This window comes from Dreissena polymorpha, chromosome 5, assembly GCF_020536995.1.
Source record: "Dreissena polymorpha isolate Duluth1 chromosome 5, UMN_Dpol_1.0, whole genome shotgun sequence".
NCBI classification, from domain to species: domain Eukaryota; kingdom Metazoa; phylum Mollusca; class Bivalvia; order Myida; family Dreissenidae; genus Dreissena; species Dreissena polymorpha.
The window spans coordinates 54,643,231-54,663,833 of record NC_068359.1 but is presented as its reverse complement, the minus strand read 5'-3'; the positions used below and the strand labels follow the sequence as shown (position 1 = coordinate 54,663,833).

At 36.3% G+C, this 20,603-nt stretch overlaps 2 protein-coding genes and 1 pseudogene across 2 annotated transcripts; 1 reads left to right on the top strand and 2 right to left on the bottom strand.

Annotated features, from left to right (window-relative positions):
- Positions 1–7,792: 7,792 nt before the first annotated feature.
- Positions 7,793–8,404, bottom strand: LOC127831236 (uncharacterized). The gene has a single exon (XM_052356221.1). The coding sequence runs from the start codon at positions 8,402–8,404 to the stop codon at positions 7,793–7,795; it is 612 nt and encodes a 203-aa protein (XP_052212181.1).
- Positions 8,405–10,729: 2,325 nt separating this feature from the next.
- Positions 10,730–20,603, top strand: part of LOC127881319 (uncharacterized) — a 30,379-nt pseudogene continuing 20,505 nt past the window's right edge.
- On the bottom strand, positions 15,824–17,815 carry LOC127881311 (uncharacterized). Its single transcript, XM_052429065.1, has 2 exons — positions 17,675–17,815; positions 15,824–17,276 (listed from the first exon to the last, which is right to left on the bottom strand). Exons 1-2 carry the CDS (start codon positions 17,803–17,805, stop codon positions 15,839–15,841), a joined length of 1,569 nt encoding a protein of 522 aa, XP_052285025.1. The 5' UTR covers positions 17,806–17,815; the 3' UTR covers positions 15,824–15,838.

Below are 20,603 nucleotides of genomic sequence, written 5' to 3'. Positions count from 1 at the left end.
ACATAAACAATACACTGTAAGGCGTAAGATTGATAGAACATTAGTAGTATTTCACGATAATGAAGAAAGGCTGTATTATATGGCGATGGTCAACAGATTAATTAGTAACATTTCAAACAAGGGCTGTTTGTAAAACATGCATGCCCCCATATGGGCTCTCAGTTGTAGTGACAGCCATTTTGTAAATATGTTTTTTTTCACTGTGACCTTGACCTTTGACCTAGTGACCTGAAAATCAATAGGAGTCATCTGCGAGTCATGATCAATGTACCTATGAAGTTTCATGATCCTAGGCATAAACGTTCTTGAGTTATCATCCGGAAACCATTTTACTATTTCGGATCACCGTGACCTTGACCTTTGACCTAGTGACCTCAAAATCAATAGGGGTCATCTGCGAGTCATGATCAATGTACCTATCAAGTTTCATGATCCTAGGCATAAGCGTTCTTGAGTTATCATCCGGAAACCATTTTACTATTTCGGGTCACCGTGACCTTGACCTTTGATCTAGTGACCTGAAAATCTATAGGTGTCATCTGCGAGTCATGATCAATCTACCTATGAAGTTTCATGATCCTAGGCCTAAGCGTTCTTGAGTTATCATCCGGAAACCACCTGGTGGACGGACCGACCGACCGACCGACAGACCGACCGACAAACCGACCGACATGTGCAAAGCAATATACCCCCTCTTCTTCGAAGGATGGCATAATAATAAAGCCTTACCGTTAATGTTGTGTCCGAGCTTTGTTCGCGGAGAGCAGACATCTTTTGTCCAATCGCGTTGTGACTATCCGACAGTGTTTGACACTAACGGTGTCCGGTAGTCCTAGACTCCTTAAAATGAAACTCGGACTCCTTGTTTTGTGTCAAGGAAGTCGGTTTGACTCCTTCAAAATCATCTTTGAATCATAAAAAAAAATCCCTTCGTTTACTTATTCGTTTCGCAAAATCAGAATGCCTTCACAAATGACATCTTACTAAGAATAGTCATAGTGGAACACTGTCTATAAAATCTTTAAGCTGCAATTGTTTATGGTCACAATAAATTTCACATTGTACATTTTGCACAAGGCAGATTTTAATAACAAGTAATTTCCGCACACTTCAACCAATACGCGAGAAGCGGAAGAGTTGTTCTTAACAAGGAAGATTATAGACAGCTGGGGACCGTTTCTTAAAACTACGTACATTCAAAAATCATGCGTAAGTGCAAAACGTTCAGTTAGTAGCGTTTCTATAAACTTCGTAAAATTACGTGTGCTCAAAGGCTCACGTAACTCAGTAATTTAGCGTAAATATGGCGGCGTATGCACCGATATTTCGGAGAACCGAACGTAGACTACAAAATCTACGAGCGCAACATCATTTTAGTTAATTTAAACCTTTATCTATATTAAGCTCTTGTTAAGGCATGGGAAGATACTGTAACGGAAATCCTGCGTTGATTGTGCAGGATCTATTGTGTACGATTGTGGATTGGAGTTTTGCTAAGAGGAAATTTTACATGTTCGAATCGATTGTTGTTATGATTTGTTCGATTTTCCTTTTGACAATTTATTCAACTTTCGTTTTGAACAAGGCTTTATCCATCACAAGACGCCAAGTTGAACTCAACAAATGTGACGTTTGCTGAGTGATAGAATTGATTCCGGGATTAGTCTATAACGATGCGTATTTACACAGTTTTAACAGCACGCATATTTATAAACCAAAATCGTATTCACCTCAATAAACACGACTATAGAGTACGAATTAAGATTAAGCGTTCATGTCAGGCTTCGAAATATGTTGACTATAGATAAATCGAGCGTGAATCACGTTACATATAATTAAATAATGTTTCGTATCAACAAGAGTCAAATTTTAATTTATATAAAATATAAATAAAAACAATAACAAATTAACCCGCGTTTTGTTGCATTGCCATAATAGTTCCGATATGCATTTAAGATTTTAATAAAGTGAACAGTATATTCTAATCCATGAATAAAAGTTAGATATACAGAATACCTTACTAATATTTATATAATAGCGTAAATCTTACCTCTAGTTTCACTGCTAATATGATTTTCAATTTCTCCCGAGCTATCTTAACTTGCGATTTGGATCAATAATAAAACACACACATAACTGGCTAAATTAAAGTCGGCATAATTATCGCCGATTATCACTAGGAATTGTCCGTTTAAGAAAATAAGATTTTCTTTGAACTTGCTGTTTGCATCTAAAAGTGTAACACATTAGTAATGAAGGTGTTGTAAACTACGTGGCGGCCATATATATATAAGATCCAGAATTATTGAGAAATATATAACCCGTTCATGTGTCAGAGTGGATAATAGTAGTTGCTTTTTTATTCGTTAAATTGGAAAGTATACCGGACTTTTTTTGGCGTTTGAAATATAGTGTTTTATATCGTGTAAATACGTATTTCTTCACGAGTGTTAATTTCTTGTGTGTTGACATTAATTCTTTGAGTGTTGTGGTATGGCCTCCTATCCTTGTGTAGGATGCGTATTAGGAGGTGCGGCCCCGCCAGCATGCAGTTGAGTGCGACTGGTGCAACCGATGGCAACACCGCAAACGTGGCACAGGTAACGTTTTCCAAATGTACTATATGCAATTGATGTTTACCATAATTATAAGGGTTTATGGACGTTTCGTGCCACTACCAGTTCGTGCCACTGATATTTGTGTTGAAAAGGGGTAGACGTTTCGTCCCACTGATAACATATAGGCGGATAGGTGTGAATAATGCCGTAATATTCATAGAATGATACTCATTTATCACAATAATAGTTTTGTTATAAAAATAAGTTTATTCATAATAACAATAATAGTTATAATAATGGTATTAATAATAATTATTACAAATAACATTTTATTACATTTTAATTTTATTTTGAGGGTTGACGTCGCATTCATCGGCGACGATTTCCTGGTTGACGACGTGCGGGTGGGTGATGCGCGTCACATCATCTTCGCGACGTCCAATCAGCTGAATCAGCTGAAGGAAGCCCGAAGATGGTTTATCGACGGGACTTTCAAGTTGGTATAGACCCCCTTTTACCAGCTGTTCACGATACACGCCTTCGTGAGGAAGGGTGACGACACCGAACAAGTGCCGTTGGTGTACGTGCTGATGTCCAGGCGTACGAAGGAAGACTATGTTAGTGCGCTGACATCCATCCACCAACGCCTGGAAAATCTACTGTCGAGTGGGTCATGCTTGACTTTGAAGCAGGTAATTTGATGAGTATTATATGAGTACCTTAATTTTTTGAAATCACGACAATATTAAGTCCATCGATTTTAATTGATTTTAAACTTATCAAGTGATGTATGACCTATACTATTTGTATGATTTCACACCTATACGGTATTATTCACACCTACCCGCCTATATATTATTCAGTGGGACGAAACGTCCAATGCCCTCCTACACAAATTTCAGTGGCACGAACTGGTAGTGGCACGAAACATCCAGCACCCATTATAAGATACCAAATAATATGTCAAAACGTCTATTTTTAAGAGAAAAATCATTTATATTTTACTTAGCTTCTGTCGTTGTGTAAAACTGCGATTCATGCGATTTGCCAATCCAAAGTTTGTCAATACATAATGTATTGAATTGTAACGTGAGTGTCTTATTATGTGCATTGATGCGTAGGCATTCACAATAAGTTGAAAGAATTGAAAAGAAATCGTGTTGAATTTCAAGGATCTAAATGCAGCTCTTTAATACGATGTGGAAATAAACTGCAAGCAACAGTGAGAGCCCACGTCACCGCAAGGTATGACACAAGACAGCAGAACTATATATAAGTACCAATACTAACACTATGTACTAATATGTCCTCCGCGAGGGACGTTAAACGGGGGTGCAGTGTATCGGTGCTATACACCGGGCACTTAAAAGAACCAGGGGCAACTCTGGAATCGGGGCGTTTCCTGTATCCTGCTCGAACCCCCACTAACACCTCTCCTGGGGCGGAGAGCACAACAACCACACTTGGGTAAATGAAAGCTAGAATACAGGCCATAAACTATAATACTATGAGTTTTACAACATAATATAAAACATAAATAAATCATATGATATAACAATGGCATTCTTAGATCATTTATTTACTTTACCTATCCAATTATAATAGCAAATATAACATAACTACAAAATAAATACATCCCAGCTTGATACATGGTCTGGATGTTAGGCAGGCGGGTGGGAAAGAACGATGGTGACTCCGGGTGGGGCTTTGGGGGGCTCCATGGTTGGTTCTTGGCTGATCTGTTGTCGCGCGCAGCGAGAGGGTGGATGAGGGTGCTTGTCTCGAGGGTCTTCAGCGGTTGGGGGCTTGGGCCGGGGCCGTATGCGGGCGGGGGAGGGGGGGCTCGGGCTCGCTCGGCGTGGGTGCGCTCGTGCGGGGGTGGCGTGTTCTGCGATCTGGGAACTGCAACGATATACAGTCCTTCACGACTGACCGATGACCGTAAATAACCGACAGACACCTCCTCTTCCGCTCCAGACAAATGCACAACAATCACATACCCCATACTATACACAACCATACACAGATCACTATCAAGGGAACCGGAACACACGGTCGTGGCACTCTCATACACATCACTCGCTATGAGTGGGGGTGTGTGAGAGTGTTATGTGTGTGTATTCCGGGTCTTACTTACCGGGTGGTGATGGGATGTGGGTCGCGTTGAGTGTCTTGTACATTAGTAGTGTGCGGGACACTCTGCGGGATCCGCACCTCATCACCACCATACGGTAGAGAGCACATTGAGGTCTCATTGGCCAACGTGCACGAAACTCTCTTAAAAATAAAAATCATTTGGCGTACACCCGGGCAGACGGGGTAAATTTGACCTATTCTGGCTCAAAATTAACCTTTATCCCCTGATAGGTCACAGGGGCAGGTCGGGCTATAATAACCCAAAGACCTATAGATAACACAGATTGGAAACTTCGCGCCTTATCGGGCTATCTCTCGGCGGGGTCACGTGGTCGAGAAACCGATAAGAACACTGAGGATCAGCAGACGATTTATTCCATGAATCAATCGAAGTAGTCCGGAGATAGCCGGTGTATCACGATTGCGATAAGATAGCGACGCGCCAGTAGCAACGGCTACGATTATCGAGCAAAGTTATGCGAAAATTTTACGGCGCTATGAAAGGCGGTTGTAACTTGGTAAATAATGATCTGATCATTATAAAATAAAGTTTCATAGAAACATGAGTAATTGTGTTGTTTTTTTTAAATAAAATCTCGATTTTATTTACCTACAATAAGAATTTATAATGCCGCGATCGTTGAAGAAATAGCGCTAAGAACTTCCAAATCGCGGCAAGAATGCTGTTGAATAGTTTATTTGAAAGGCTTTTGCTGATAAAATATTCTTGTATAATTTGGTATTTCAAACAGTTAAAACCTTATACAATATTATTATTTCAAAACGGATAGATATATGTGGACACATAGATCTATGTCTCTGATTAAAACAACATTACAGTATAATAAATGCTATGATCGTTCGATCCAAAAACGGTTTCAGTTAGACTTATTTCAATATTGATTGTGTAGATTAGTTCAATTGTTTAATTCTCTTTTTATTTAGATCTTATTCATGAGTTATAGGTTATTAAAGTTTTGTTTGTAATCCAGGTTTTTTTTCTTTTGGTAATTAAATTAAGCTTTCAGTATCGTGGGCTAGGATTTCGCGAAAAGAAAAAAACAACATTTCACGCGCGTGTTAATCGTCGGATCAATTAGCGAACTGAAGAAGATGCTTTGTGTGTTTTTTTCTTTATTCTTGAGAATTAATTAAAAGAAGGGATCCTAACTTCAATTATCAGTTTGCGTTGTTGATTGATTTTAATTGTGTGATCAGTGGCCGCGGCCGGCGAATTATAGTCATCTCACAGCTTTTGTTTGTGTTTTAATAGTAATCTCACAGCTATCTGTTAAAATATGTTTGTATATTAACTTGCATGTTTAACATTGACAGGAAAACTGGTAATACTAATAAAAGATATTAAATGAGAATTTAAACCCATACATTGTACTTTTATCTTGTTTTTTATTCATACCAAGATAAACATATTACCCAGAATAAAAATCTTATTTCTTCGATTTGAGGTGAATAATGACGAAGTTTTTCACAATGAATCAAAGCACCTTTGACGACATGTGTGTATAATAGGGTAAAAGAGCTTAAAATTGTACCATCTTTGTATAAGGCCAAAATCCTTTAAAATGAACATTTTCCTCCAGATTAGTTTATTCATACCTAGATTAACATATCACCAAGCATAAAAATCTGACTTAAACTATGTTGGAAGAAAAATGAAAAAGTTTATCAAAAAGAACTAAAACACGTTTGACAGCAATCTTGTACAACAGAAGAAAAGAGCTTAAAATTGTACCAACATTGTATATGGCCAAATACTTTAAACTGATTATTTTCTTCTGGTTTGTTTAAATCTATACTTAGATTAACATCTTGCCTAGCATAAAAATCTTACTTCAACGATATGGGATGAGAAATAGAAAAGTTTGTCAAAAAGAAACAAACCACTTTGGCGACAGGTGTGAAAAATGATTGAACGGAATAACAGTATAAAATAGTACAAATTGTACAAAGGCAAAATCCTTTAAAATACCTCATTTTCGTCTACTTTTTATAAATCATACATAGATTAATATCTCACCTAGCATAACAATCTTACGTTATCAATATGTGATGCTTAATGAAGATGTTTAAAAAAAATGCTTCGGGCCTTTCAATTCTTTTTAAACGTGTGTGAAAGCCTTCCACATCGTTGTTGGTTCTGACATGTAACCCGTATATACACCAACTCTGTATTGGGAAGGTCAAAGACTGAATCCAGGTTGAGTCAATGTAATTGACAAGTTTCCTCAGAGGTTCTGTGTTTGCACGCTGCGCGAGGTTCCTGAAAAGAGGTTCGATCTGACTAGACGGCACACCCCTGGTCATTACACCCACCAAGCCTGGTCATTACACCCACTAAGCCTGGACATTACACCCACCAAGATATTGATTAGATTAGAAAGGTGTTATCAACTTATGAACCACTAATTGGATTCGTCATGTAAGATGACACTGATGAGATTAATGGTTGCTCAAATTATTTAATGACTGTAACAATATGCATCTAAATAATAAATACTTTTTTTCAAGAATATACAGACAGAAAAAACTTGAAGAAATAAAAATAAAGATAAATAAAATAAATATTTAGAATAAACAAAACACAATCTTAATTCATATACATTTATTTTTATTTCACCATAATGTAATAATATGCATCTACATCATAAATAATTTTTTCAAGAATATACAGACAGAAAAAACTTTGAAAACAAAATAAAATAATGATAAATACAATAATTATTTAGAATAAACAAAACACAATCTTAATTCATATACATTTATTTTTATTTTACCATAATGTTATAATATGCATCTAAATCATAAATAGTTTTTTCAAGAATAATCAGACAGAAAAAACTTTGAAAATAAATTTCAAAAAATTATAAATAAAAAAAATATTAAGAATAAAAAAAACACAATCTTAAATTTATACATTTCTTTTTATTTCACCAAAATGTAATAATATGCATCTAAATCATTAATACTTTTTTTCAGGAATATACAGACAGAAATAACAAAACTAAAATAATATTGCCAAGAAATCCCATTTCACTTTAAACAGTATATACACTTCCTACTAGTGAGATTTCACGATTCTAGACAACACTATTATCAACCAGCTGGTCAATGTCCAACTCAGCCTCCAGTGCTTGTTTTCTGAGTGCAGGTACAAGTTTGTAGAATGTCAGTGATCTACCACCAGAAACGCCATTCAAACGTGTGTGAAAGCCTTCCACATCGTTGTTGGTTCTGACATGTAACCCGTATATACACCAACTCTGTATTGGGAAGGTCAAAGACTGAATCCAGGTTGAGTCAATGTAATTGACAAGTTTCCTCAGAGGTTCTGTGTTTGCACGCTGCGCGAGGTTCCTGAAAAGAGGTTCGATCTGACTAGACGGCACAAAAGGAAGCACAAGTAACTTGCGGACATAATCCCACAGGTCCTTGCGCTCCATATAGGCTGGACCAAGCCCCACTGCTTGTACATGGCGCCACACAGACTGTGCCCAGTGGAATACGCATCCTTTAATTTCAACGCGTGGAAAGACATGTCTTATCGCTCCCCAGGATCCTGCCTCGAAGTCGACCACAAAGCCTTCCACTGAATAGGCCCCCAGAATTGATTTGATCTCACCCAGTACCGCCACATAATCTTCTTTCTTTCGCCGAGACATGAGAGCAAACAGGAGTGGAATCTGTTTCATCTTTCCATCAAATTGGATGAACCCATGGATTGACATCAGCTGCCCTCCGCGAAATGGTCTGTCTACAATATGTGGAGGACAATATGACAATATTAAAGTATCATACATTAAAATTGAATTGTGTATCGTAATCAAGATGCATTTTTCAAGCTTAATCATCTTTTATCCTTTTATTAATTTAAGATGTGTGATGTCATAACAGCTTTCCTGCCTCAATTATAAAACATACTAGTAGTTAAATAAAATAATTGCCATATGTATTGGTACTATTAAAATCCCCAAAGCCTGGAAGAGAATATACAATTAAATAAACACTTACTTTAAAGGTCCCGTCCATAAACCAGCGCTGGGTTGACCGTAGTATTTCCAGTTGCCTTGGTGTGGAAAAGAGGATGTGAAATAGAAGTAACATATTGTCACAGTATGATATATAAAATTTTACTGCATACTTTAAAGTGACAGTTGTTTTATTAATTATAATATCATTAAACTTTAAAGTCAGAATTGATAATGAGGGATCATTGAAGAAATCCTTTTTTATATTGAAACACAATTAACAGGAATCTGTCACTTACTGTAGCAATCAAAGCATGTTTTCACAGTTTATGGGAGGGCCCTAATTGGCAATAGTCAGTGTATCTTTTATGGCCCCTAATAAACAGTTAGAGGGTCTTTGTCTGGCCCTAATGTGGCCCAAATAGGTACAATGTTTATCTAAGTGGCCCAGTGTTTGGCCCAGTGTTACTGTTAGTTTTACAAACTGTGTTTCATAAATGATGACACAAAACTGTGTCAATGATTTAAAACACTAAATTGGGGCATGAGTCTTAATGCAACATAAGATAAACTTAATTATTTGTATGACAACAAAAATATATATTACATGTATAATCCCTCATGTCTCTACCCATTTCCTTTTTCCTGCATAAATACCATTCTGTTACATATCATATCATATTTTTAGAAAAATTATATTTTTGTTAATAAAATGTAAATCATAAGACCATTACATTGAATTTTATTTATGTAAAAATAAGAAAGTATTAAATTAGGATTCCAAACTTTCCACATGATGTAGTTGGTTAAAATGTAACAAATAGTTTCTAATTACTAATAATCAATGGATATGTTTTTATAGAGACTAATAATTATATAAGTTATATAAACAGATAAAACACAGATACCAAGTTATACCCAGTAATGTCCATAAGACCATTAAATTGAATTTCATTTATGTAAAAATAAGAAAGTATTATTAGGATTCCAAACTTTCCACATGATGTAGTTGATTAAAATGTAACAAATAGTTATCTAATTATTAAAAATTAATGGATATGTTTTTATAGAGACTAATAATTATATAACTTATATAATTGTGTAGGTTAAAGTTTATAAATGAGTATTAACAAAAATAAATTGGTCAAGAATGGGGCAGCTAATAAGCTTAAACCAAGTTGGTGTTTTAAATTATTTATCAGTTACAAGACCATTTGATAAAAACGGAAAATGCCCTAAGGTCCAAAATCGCATGATGTCATGGAGCTCAAATGATCTAGAATGTTTATAATAGGAAGAAGAAAATGACTTACCAGTATCACCACATCTAATATGCTGCCATAATCCACAATTATCACATGAAACAGCAAAATCAGAACTATTAACACGCTTTTTTTTACAATTTGAATCAATACACCAAAATATTTGTTTTGGGGGCATTTTGACAGAGTAACAATATATACCTATAGTATGATATTCTCTAAAATTGTTCTGGTATATATGGGGACAATGAGTAAAAACAATTTGCATTGAGTATTTGTCTTATTAACTTTGTTACGTTTGATGTTTTGATATTCTTTTGCCACGACATAAAGATGCAATATTCTTTAGAATTCATAAAATCAAACAACAACATCTTCAAATGAATTTTAATAATAATGGTGTGAACAAACTCCTTTAATTTTAGGTGTTATTATTACACTTTGATAATTAACAAATTATTTGAAAAGATCAAATAAAAATGTTTTTCACACCAAAAAATTGTTATTTCCCAATTAACACTGCACATCAATAAGACAGACATTCAGACAAACAAACAATAAAAAACACTTGGACAGACCCCCATTGGACACACATTAAAGCAGAAACATCATTAATCAAGTGAAGTGTGCCCCATGGTAGGTGTGATCACACCTGAGGAACCTAATCAATTATGTTTACATCTTGGTGGGTGTAATGTCCAGGCTTGGTGGGTGTAATGACCAGGCTTGGTGGGTGTAATGACCAGGGGTGTAACGTCCAGGGGGTGTAATGACTGGACACCGATGACGTAGGGCAAACAACACAATTTCCTCGTAAACAAAGAAAGCCAACATGAGTTTGGTAAGATATTTTTGTGTTGTACAATATTTGTTTTTACATGGAATTGCATCATGCATACTTGCTTTAGTTTATGTTTCATTTTCTTGATTAAACTTTTGCCTTGATTGTAATTGCGACTTTGCGACATACTAATTTTAAAGAAACCTATTGCAACTGTCAATTCAAGTTAGTGTCCATATATTTTCGGACATTGAATTTTAAAAAACTGTTCTTATGTCTAGAAAAATGCTTCTTCATAGGCATCGTCGAATTTAGCGGTTGTATAAATCATTTATATACCCGTAAAATAGAGCAAGTTGGTAATTAATAATTGTCGAATTTATCCGTTGTATAAATCGTTTATATACCCGCAAAGTAGAGCAAGTTGGTAATTTATAAATATGGTTTCATGAATTTGGTGCAATTAAATATCTGTTTTGAATAAGTATGTTCATGTACAACTAGAAGTGCTGTCAGACGAACCATGCATTCTACAAATACAAGTGCCACAAAGTTTGGTCACCTGATTCAGATGGGATTAAAATGTGTTATCTTTCAATATTCACTTTAGACGTCATCATCAAGCTCAAACAGCATTATTGACAGTCCTGTGCGTCTAGGAAAAAGGAGAGCCTCCCAAAAAAGAGCATCCCCAAGCACAAGTGCCACAGAGAGCCCAATTCGACCAGGTCTATATAGGTAGCTGCTTAAAAAACTTGGCGATGGGCCCTTTTTGTCAATTTTATGGACAATACACGGATTAACAGTTTCCAGGAAGCCTTAAACGGCTGATTGCAAGTGCCCGGATGTACGCGTAAAAATTATCGATCCGCCATCTTTGCAATACGCTAATCTGTTAAAAGTTGTTTCCAAAGATAAATAATGCGTGTCAGACGGCACAAATTGCAATTAAAATGGATGATTTGAATAACATGACACTTGAGAATTTTAGATTATGGTCTTTGAAGGCTTTAAAAGTGTATTTGTCGCACAGAAACCTGTCGGTGAATGGAATGTCGACGAACTGTCAGCGAGGTAAACAAAAACAACCGTGTTTTTTAGACTTATTTTCGGTATGCTAATGATTTCTATTAAGTATTTAGACCTTTGTTGATACATAATATTGATATATGTGATAACTTTTAGCCGCTATTTAAGTGTGAATGCTTAAATCTGACTCGGTCAACCCATACACTACAGTATGATGATACTGGTTGTAAACAGAAGTTGGACACTGGAAACATTTGTTTTTTGTCACGCTTTGCAGCATTTCTGTGCTTGATTATTTCCTGCTATGAAGTAAAAGACTTAAAGCTATTAAAAACTCTGCAACTTGCTTATTCAGCTTTGTTGGTGTGTTATTTATTTATTTATTTTTTTAATTATGTCTTTGGTATAAATATACAATGAATTTTGCTCTTTTACAGAGCATTTTGCGCATGGGAACAGAATCTGCCGGTGAACGAACAAGCTGAACAGGCTGAGCAACGTCTTCTTCAAGAGTACAAGCACAAGCTTTTGGTGGAAGATGATGTTTTACCAGACCCATTCTCACTCCACACAGGTTGGCAAGGAGAGAAGACAGCTATCCACAAGTGGCCATCCGTGTATCTGGTAGACATTGCTAAGTACCTGAACAATGAAACTCACAAAGAAATTTTTGATCGGCTTCTTAATGAGTATAAGGAAGGAAAAGCTCAAGCTACTTCCATAACAAATGGGTGCAGGAAGTGTTTTACCATGAGATACGGCCAAACAGTGACAAGTGTATACTAAAAGCAAAAGTGTGTGCCATCCATGTCAGTAAACAGTAAGAAATATGATGTCTGGGTTGTTGTTAGAAAGGACAAAGATGATGGAGAGTCAGGAGGAGAAATAGTGTCTGCCTACTGTACCTGCACGGCGGGAATGCATGGTACTTGCAATCACATTGCCGGTGTATTGTTCCGGATGGAAAATGCTGTGAAAACCGGAGAGACCAAGACATCTAGTATGAAGTCTAGATGGAATGTGCCATCCGGTAAACCTCAAACTAAGGATGCAGTTGCTGTAATGGATGTGACATGGAAAAAGGGCCATTACAGAAAAAATCCAGCCGAGGTTGAAGACGAGAGGCGAAAACATTCCCTAAAACTGAACTTCACTCCGCTCAACAGGAGACAAACTGAAGAAGTCAAGAACATTACAAAATTAAAGAATGACTTATACAATTTAGTAAAAGAAGATGTCCCAAACTCCTGTTTCATATTAACAATTGAAAAGCGGCACATAACAGCTAAGGTAGACCCACAAATGCCCCACTCTTTGGGTGAGATTGCCAACAGGCTTGACCCAGAGGCATCAGATCTAAGGGGAGAATTCCTGCAAAGAATAGCAATAAGCAAAGAACAATGTGGTGTTTTGTCAGAGGCTACCGTCGAACAGTGGAACTCAAAGGCATGGAATGAGCACCGCAAAGGACGGGTAACAGCTAGTTTGTTTCACCGAATCAGCAGCAGAGTTGACACATTACTTAAAGATAGCTCGGCTGACCCGACTAAGTTAGTTGATGCTATACTTCGTCAAAAAGAAAGTCATCCAACCACTGCCATGAAACACGGTCTGTCCTTAGAACCCCATGCCAAGAAAGCCTACACGCAAGTGATGAGAAAAAATCACAAGAAATTCAAATCGAAGAATACGGGACTGCTTGTTTCCTCTGCCAACCCATATATGGTTGCAAGTGCAGATTTGGAGATTGAGTGCCAGTGTTGCGGAAAAGGTCTTTGTGAGATAAAGTGTCCAGAGTCCATTAAAGACACTGCTCCAAGCTCTTCAAATCAAGCATACTTAATTGAAGAAAGTGGGAAAGTCCAGGTCAGTAAGAACCATGCGTACTTCTACCAAATTCAGGGACAAACGGCAAAACATGGTAGACAGTATTGTGACTTGTTTGTGTACACATATCATGGAAGTGTCACTCTACGTGTTATGTTTGAAAAAGAATTCTGGGATGTTTTGGAGGAGAAGTTGTCCTGGTTTTGGTTATCACATGTCTTGCCAGCCTTGTTGAATTAGAATTGCAACGACAACAAGACAACAGACAATACTAAGGAAAACCCTAAAACCCCAACGAAGATTCAGACACTTAGTTGCTCTCACGCCGTCTGCATGGCACTTGAACCATTATCCCCAAAAGACAACAGTAAGAACATCCAGCAGCCTAAGAAGCGCCGTAGACTGAACAAAGTTCCCATATATCTTTGTGGTATGTGCGGTCTTGACTGTGTAGATGAGCCTCAGTCTGAAGCAGACCAGTCAGTCAGTTGTGATGTTTGTGGAGTTTGGGTGCACTATATTTGTGCACAGGTTACTGACACCCATCTTGAAACTGTTGATTTGTGGTCATGTGGAAAATGCTCAAAATAATGATGGCCAGTACTAATTATTGATGACAAGTGAAATGTAACGCGTTCTGGAGTGGTGTTCCATAAACATCTAAGTCATATCTTAAATAACGTCGGGTCAAAATTACAATGTTGTGTATTTCTTTACTAAATAATGAAACACACGTTTTTTTAATATAAAAAATGATGTTATTTTCATGTAAATCTTGATGCCAAACTATTGCAATATGAAATGAAAGACTTAAAAAAAATTCCCAATTTAAGGATAAGAATAAAATTTGACTTGAGATGCTTCTGGAATACGACCCCAGAGATAGATTGAAGATGATAAGTGTATGATAGAGACTGTTTTAATACCTGTTCAGTTATAGATATTGATAATAATTGTGTAGTAAAAGATGCTGTTAATAGATTGTCCAGTTATATACTAATAACACATTTCAATTCAAAGATGGTGATCATATAATATTTATGTCTTGTCAAAGATATTGATACTTTTTGTAGAAAGCTTAGATACTGATCATACATGTAGATTGTCTGGTCCAAGATGCTGATAGCAGTTTTTTAGTCAAAGATGATGAATTGATTACATTAAGTCAAAGATGCAGATAATAGAATATTGATGTCTAGTCAAAGATTCTAAAAATATATTTACATTTGTAGATTTGTCTAATTAAAGATTATGATCTTATATTGTCTAGTCGAAGATGCTGATAGTTGTTTTTGAGTTAAAGATGTTGATAACAGATTGTCTAGTCAAAGATGCCGATAATATCAGCCGCGTTCTGAGAAAACTGGGCATACTGCATGTGCGTTAAGTGTTGTCCCAGATTAGCCTGTGCAGTACGCACAGGCTATTCTAATCAGGGACGACACTTTCTGCTTTCATGGTTTTTTTAGTTTCAAGGGAGTCCATCTTTACCGAAAATCAAGTTTAGGAGGAAATTGTCGTCCCTGATTATCCTGTGCGAACTGCACAGGCTAATCTGGGACGACACTTTACGCACATGTAGTATGCCCAGTTTTCTCAGAACACGACTCATACATGTATATTGTAGAATGTCTAATCGTTTGAGCTGTTACTTGTTTTTATTGATATTCATAGTAACTACAGTGCTTGTAAGTACATTTACATATAGCACAGTAATTCAAACTGTCATAACTTGTTCGATTTTTATCAGTATTTGTGCTTGATGTTTATTGTTTTTTTAAAAATAAAGTTATTTCAAGTGTCATTGAACTGAGTTGATTCGGTTTTCACATCCTCACACATGTAGATAATGCGTTAAAATGAATTGTTTGATTAAAAAAAATAAGAAGGATAGGTTGGCCTAATTTTTTCTTGATACAAGATTGTAGCCTTTTAATTTTTTTAACAGGGGTTTAGGGTGGGAAGGAAAAACTAGGTAGGGTCGGGTTACAGGAAACAAACAACTTTTTTTATACGCCTAAGTGCTGAAGATTATTTCATTATCAATTTTCGCAAGGTGTGTTGAGCTACAAATAAAGATGTAAGCAAAAAAACAACGCTGTATGTTCAGTCTTTTACGCTTTTATAAAGACAATGCTATAAGATACTGACATAGTAGTTCATCAAAATTAAAGTAGACAATTGTTGCACAACTATACATTTACAACTTCACTATTGTAATTTACACATACAATATCTCATTTTCTGTCTCTTAACATTTTAACTTTTATAGATGGGTTCTTTGAGGTTGTACAAGGCCACACATACTGTCACAATATCATCAACATGTGACAGTAAAGAAATTTGAATTTCATTGGCTAGGATTTTAAAAGTCTTCATTCTTCTGATAACTTGTTCAATGAGAATTCGATGATTCGCAATATGCTTAGTTTTTGCAACACATGCACTGGACATTTGTGACTTTCCCCTTCTTCCAGGGGGAACATGTAGTGATATACTTCTATCGGCACACTCATTGCTAATGTTAAAACCTTTATCTGCCATTATCGTTTTGTTCATCGGCACCAAGTTCAAAAATCCACTGTCTAATGTGAAGGCTTTGTCTGAAATTCTCCCCAAGTATGCCTTTGAGACAAATATAATTGTACTGTTTGGTGCACAAGCAACTAACAATTTCACTGTATTGTGATGTTTATAATCAGACCATGAATTAGATTGCAGAAACAAATCTTTTGGTGTCTCAATAAACAACTCTGTACAGTCAATGATTGAATGTAGGTCAGGATATTTCCGGAAGCGTTGGGGTTTTGAGCTGATCAGTTCCTCTTCCTCAGGCATGAAGATCATTGACTTCAATATAGAACTTGCACACCGAAGCCAAGCGAAAAATATCCTTGAACATAGAGTTTCAGAAATATCAAATCTCTTTGCTAGGTCCTTATTTAGCAGCCCAAGTCGTAATTTTATTAATACCATCAAGAACTCACCTTTTGATGATACTTTTCTGGATGGACCAAAACGGGCTGACAATGTGGATTTGAATTTTCTGACATTTTTGGCCATAGACATAACACCAGTCCACCTTCTTGTAACAAATGGTGAAATAAACCCATGTAATTTGTTAAACAGAGACTTGTTTGCTAAACCAGTGTAAAACTGAACATCATCGTCGGTCTTAAGTATTTTCTCACTGTACACAGTGTTCTTCAGCCTGTCTATTTTTTGTCTATGTATGCACACCTCAGCTTTCAACTTGGCAATCTGCTTGTTCTGTTCACTAATTTGTAAACACAGAGCTACAAACACAGCCAGAAAATTAACAAACCATGGAAGTTTGTAAGTGTGGGAAAGTAATTCAACCTCTGGGTCATCATAAATAGGTGTTGCAACAAGATTTTCCCCAGACACATGATCATTGTCTTTTGAACAAATTTTTCTACGCCTTTTCGTATGTTTTGTGCTAGTCGCCTCAAACTGTATCATTCTCTTCGCTCGTTTCTCTGCTTCGTCATATCCCATGCTGACAGTGGGCAATGGATTGTTTTTGGTTGGTTCTCCATCTGTGAAATGATCCGAACAAACTCGACTGTCTTTGCCTGGTGACCAGAGTTGTCCACTGCCCTGACGTCTTCCTACCAGCTGTTTCCATTTTTCCCTTTGCTCTGGATTCTTTTTCTTTGTTAGGAAAGTGAATAGTCTGAAATTGAATTTAATATAAATTTAACTAATAGGCACAGACAATTTTAATAGTTGGCCTGCCAGCAACAGACCTATTTTTATGCGTTTCAATACATTCAAGATCTGCATGGATTCAAATGAGTGCATTCCTCATAACACAGTCTGTATATAGTACAACTACCTTTGGTCAAGTCATCATTTATCAACTGTATACGTACGAGTATCACCCTGTAAAATGGCGAGATAGTCATACTTCTGCTGTTAAATGAACTTGCTTTTGCTATATTGTAAAACATGTGAGATTAATGCTCTTAATTTAATGACTGCCTATTCTATAACATGCCTGAAAAAATCGTAGAAATCTTACCCCACCCACATTTTCTGAAAACGATACATCAGCTCTTAATCGTTTATTACCTGAATGGCGGATCGCATTTACAGTCTCTCTCTTTGTGCAAACATCCACAGACGTCACACAGTTTTTTCTTCCATTTATTTAACCAGTATGCTCCTTTAGAGCAGTTTTGAACGCAACATGTTAAAGCCATAACGATATCCAACAATATTTTTACTCGCAATTCAGGCGGAGTAACTCTTCAAGGCAAGTTGGTTTTGCGCATGCGCATTGCGAAACTGTTAATCCGTGTATAACAGGGATTTCAATTGAAGCAGAATCCTGCGTTTTGATGCAAGTAAGCTGCAGTTTTTTTCCGTTTTTAATCCTGCACAAAAATAGCTTTACATCATTTTACTTCCAAAAGAAAAAAAAAAGATCTTTGTTGCTACAAATAATGCTTTTTATTAACCAGGTTTTCCGAAGGAAAAAACTGGTTATTAGATTGGCGAATGCGGGCGGGCTGGCTGGCTGGCGGCTGGCTGGCGGGCTGGCGGAATAAGCTTGTCCGGGCCATAACTATGTCGTTCATTGTCAGATTTTAAAATCATTTGGCACATTTGTTCACCATCATTGGACGGTGTGTCGCGCGAAATAATTACGTCGATATCTCCAAGGTCAAGGTCACACTTTGAGTTCAAAGGTCAAAAATGGCCATAAATGAGCTTGTCCGAGCCAAAACTATGTCGTTCATCTTCAGATTTTAAAATCATTTGGCACATTTGTTCACCATCATTGGACGGTGTGTCGCGCGAAATAATTACGTCGATATCTCCAAGGTCAAGGTCACACTTTGAGTTCAAAGGTCAAAAATGGCCATAAATGAGCTTGTCCTGGCCATAACTATGTCATTCATTGTGAGATTTTAAAATCATTTGGCACATTTGTTCACCATCATGGGACGGTGTGTCCCACGAAAGAATCACGTCAATATCTCCAATGTCAAGGTCGCCACGACTAAAAATAGATTTAAAAAAAAAAAAACTAACAAAGGGGGTTAATTTTTTTTGGTCATTTCAAAAGTTCAGTTTGAGTTTTCTCCCTTTATCAGATTTTTTTTTCACAATGAAAACCTGGTTTTGTGACAATTTTGTCCCTTGTTTGAAATTGTTTTAACCATGAATATGACAAATAAGCTATTACAAAATATTAAACTTTCAGAAAATAACACATTCAAAATTACTTGAGTGTTTTGACCCTAAGCATTTTCATTTTGACCCCTTATAGTTGGCAAAGGCAGGTCATTTCGACTTCTGGTAAAATATTTAAAAATATTTTGTACAAATGCCTTTTGACTTTTTCAAACTTTATTCAAAAGCAGTGAATTATTATTGCTACATGCATCTTATTCATTTGTAAAAAAAAAATTACTATACAACTAAGTTTTTTTTTTGTAGGTGAAAACTTAAATTTAAAGAAAATTTAAGGTACTTTTAAATACATAAATCATACATAGTAGTATGTCAATTGGTACGAAAAAGAAAACACCACAAAATCAAGTAATATGTTCATTCATTTATTTTTTTAAGGAAGGGGCAGAGGAAAGGGCAAAGGTCCGGCTTCCGAAAAGGCAAAAAATCTGTTCGGGAAGCTGATCCAAATAGGGATGAAGTTGCTCTTTCTGTCATTCAAACAAGGAAAGACAGATTTCAAGTAAGTATTAACTAGCACATAATATGTGTAGTTGATCTCCAAGTTTTGTGATAAGCATGACCTAAAAATCTGTGAATTATAGTGTCTATGAACTTTTTAGACTGAAAAATATCATTGAGGATAAGTGCAATGCAAAGGAAACATACCATACCTCTTATAGATTTTTAGCTATCGCCTTTTGCAAGTTTGTATACTTTTATTTTGCCTGAAGCATAACTTGAAAAATTACTGATATTAACTTTTCACATCATAGGATATACAAATTTATTTAAGAGAAGTTTAGTGCAAAAAAAACATAATAAAACTACATTGTATTCTTTGAGTAAGTGCCATTTTGAAGTTTTAATACTGGCACTTGGATTTTGTCTGGAGCGTATCAGGAAAGTGTAATCTATTTCTGCTACCAGTGGCAGTCAGCAAGGCATCCGTGTTCTATGGACGCTTTTCTAGTTTTTAAAATGATTTTCCAATTTTATTTACTATTTATAACATTATTGTTTATTTTCTTACAGTTTATTTTCTTTTCTTTAGGAAGACATGAAGACCATGCCAAGGGAACAGCTTGAGGAAATAATATTGGGGGTCCTAGATGAGAACCCTGGTCTTATATTGGACTTTCATAAGCCAGTAGCCAGGGGTGAAGGTGGATACCATCCACCTGAGGGTGCTGAGTCACCAGACTGGTGTGTGTGTGGAAAATGCAGAGAAATGCCAACCCAGGCAGAGCGAATATGATGCGAAAAGGAGCCAAGACACTGCTTTTCTCTACTGCCTGTAAGTGACAAATGTTGTCTAAAGGTTTTAATGATTAAAGAACATAACCTCTATGTCAACTTGCAAGGTACAGTACCCTCATGATAGTACAGGGTTTTTTTACCTTATATAACAGACGGTTTTTTTTTGTTTTTTTTTTAATAGAAAGATGGGTCTCATGATTATAACATTTCAATTCTATTTCAATTTAATCTTGCCAAACGTAATAAATTATGAAAAAAAAAAAAACAATGAATATAGTGCAAACATGTACACATGTATTGTAATAATGAGAGAGTAAGTAAACAAATCCCCCAAAAAGGGGAACGCCGCGAAAATTCCCACGCGCACAATTTTTCCCCAAAGTGGAAAATCCCGCGTAAAATTTCCCCCACATAAGGGCTAAAGGCCCCTTCCCCCACTACCCAAAAAAACCCCTGTAGTATGAAAGTATTTGAAGTTTGAAAGCAATCGCCTTGATACTTTAGAATTAACCAAATGAGGGGTTAGAGCCAGAAAGTAATAAGTACATTTTTCAAATAGTGG

What these genes read in the sequence shown, in the direction of transcription:
- LOC127881311 (XM_052429065.1), bottom strand. Translation starts at nt 17,805, where the DNA reads ATGGCTTTAACATGTTGCGTTCAAAACTGCTCTAAAGGAGCATACTGG. An exon ending in AAATGCGATCCGCCATTCAG is followed by an intron (nt 17,277 to 17,674) that starts GTAATAAACGAT and finishes ATTCAATTTCAG; the next exon opens with ACTATTCACTTTCCTAACAA.
- LOC127831236 (XM_052356221.1), bottom strand. Translation starts at nt 8,404, where the DNA reads ATGAAACAGATTCCACTCCTGTTTGCTCTCATGTCTCGGCGAAAGAAA.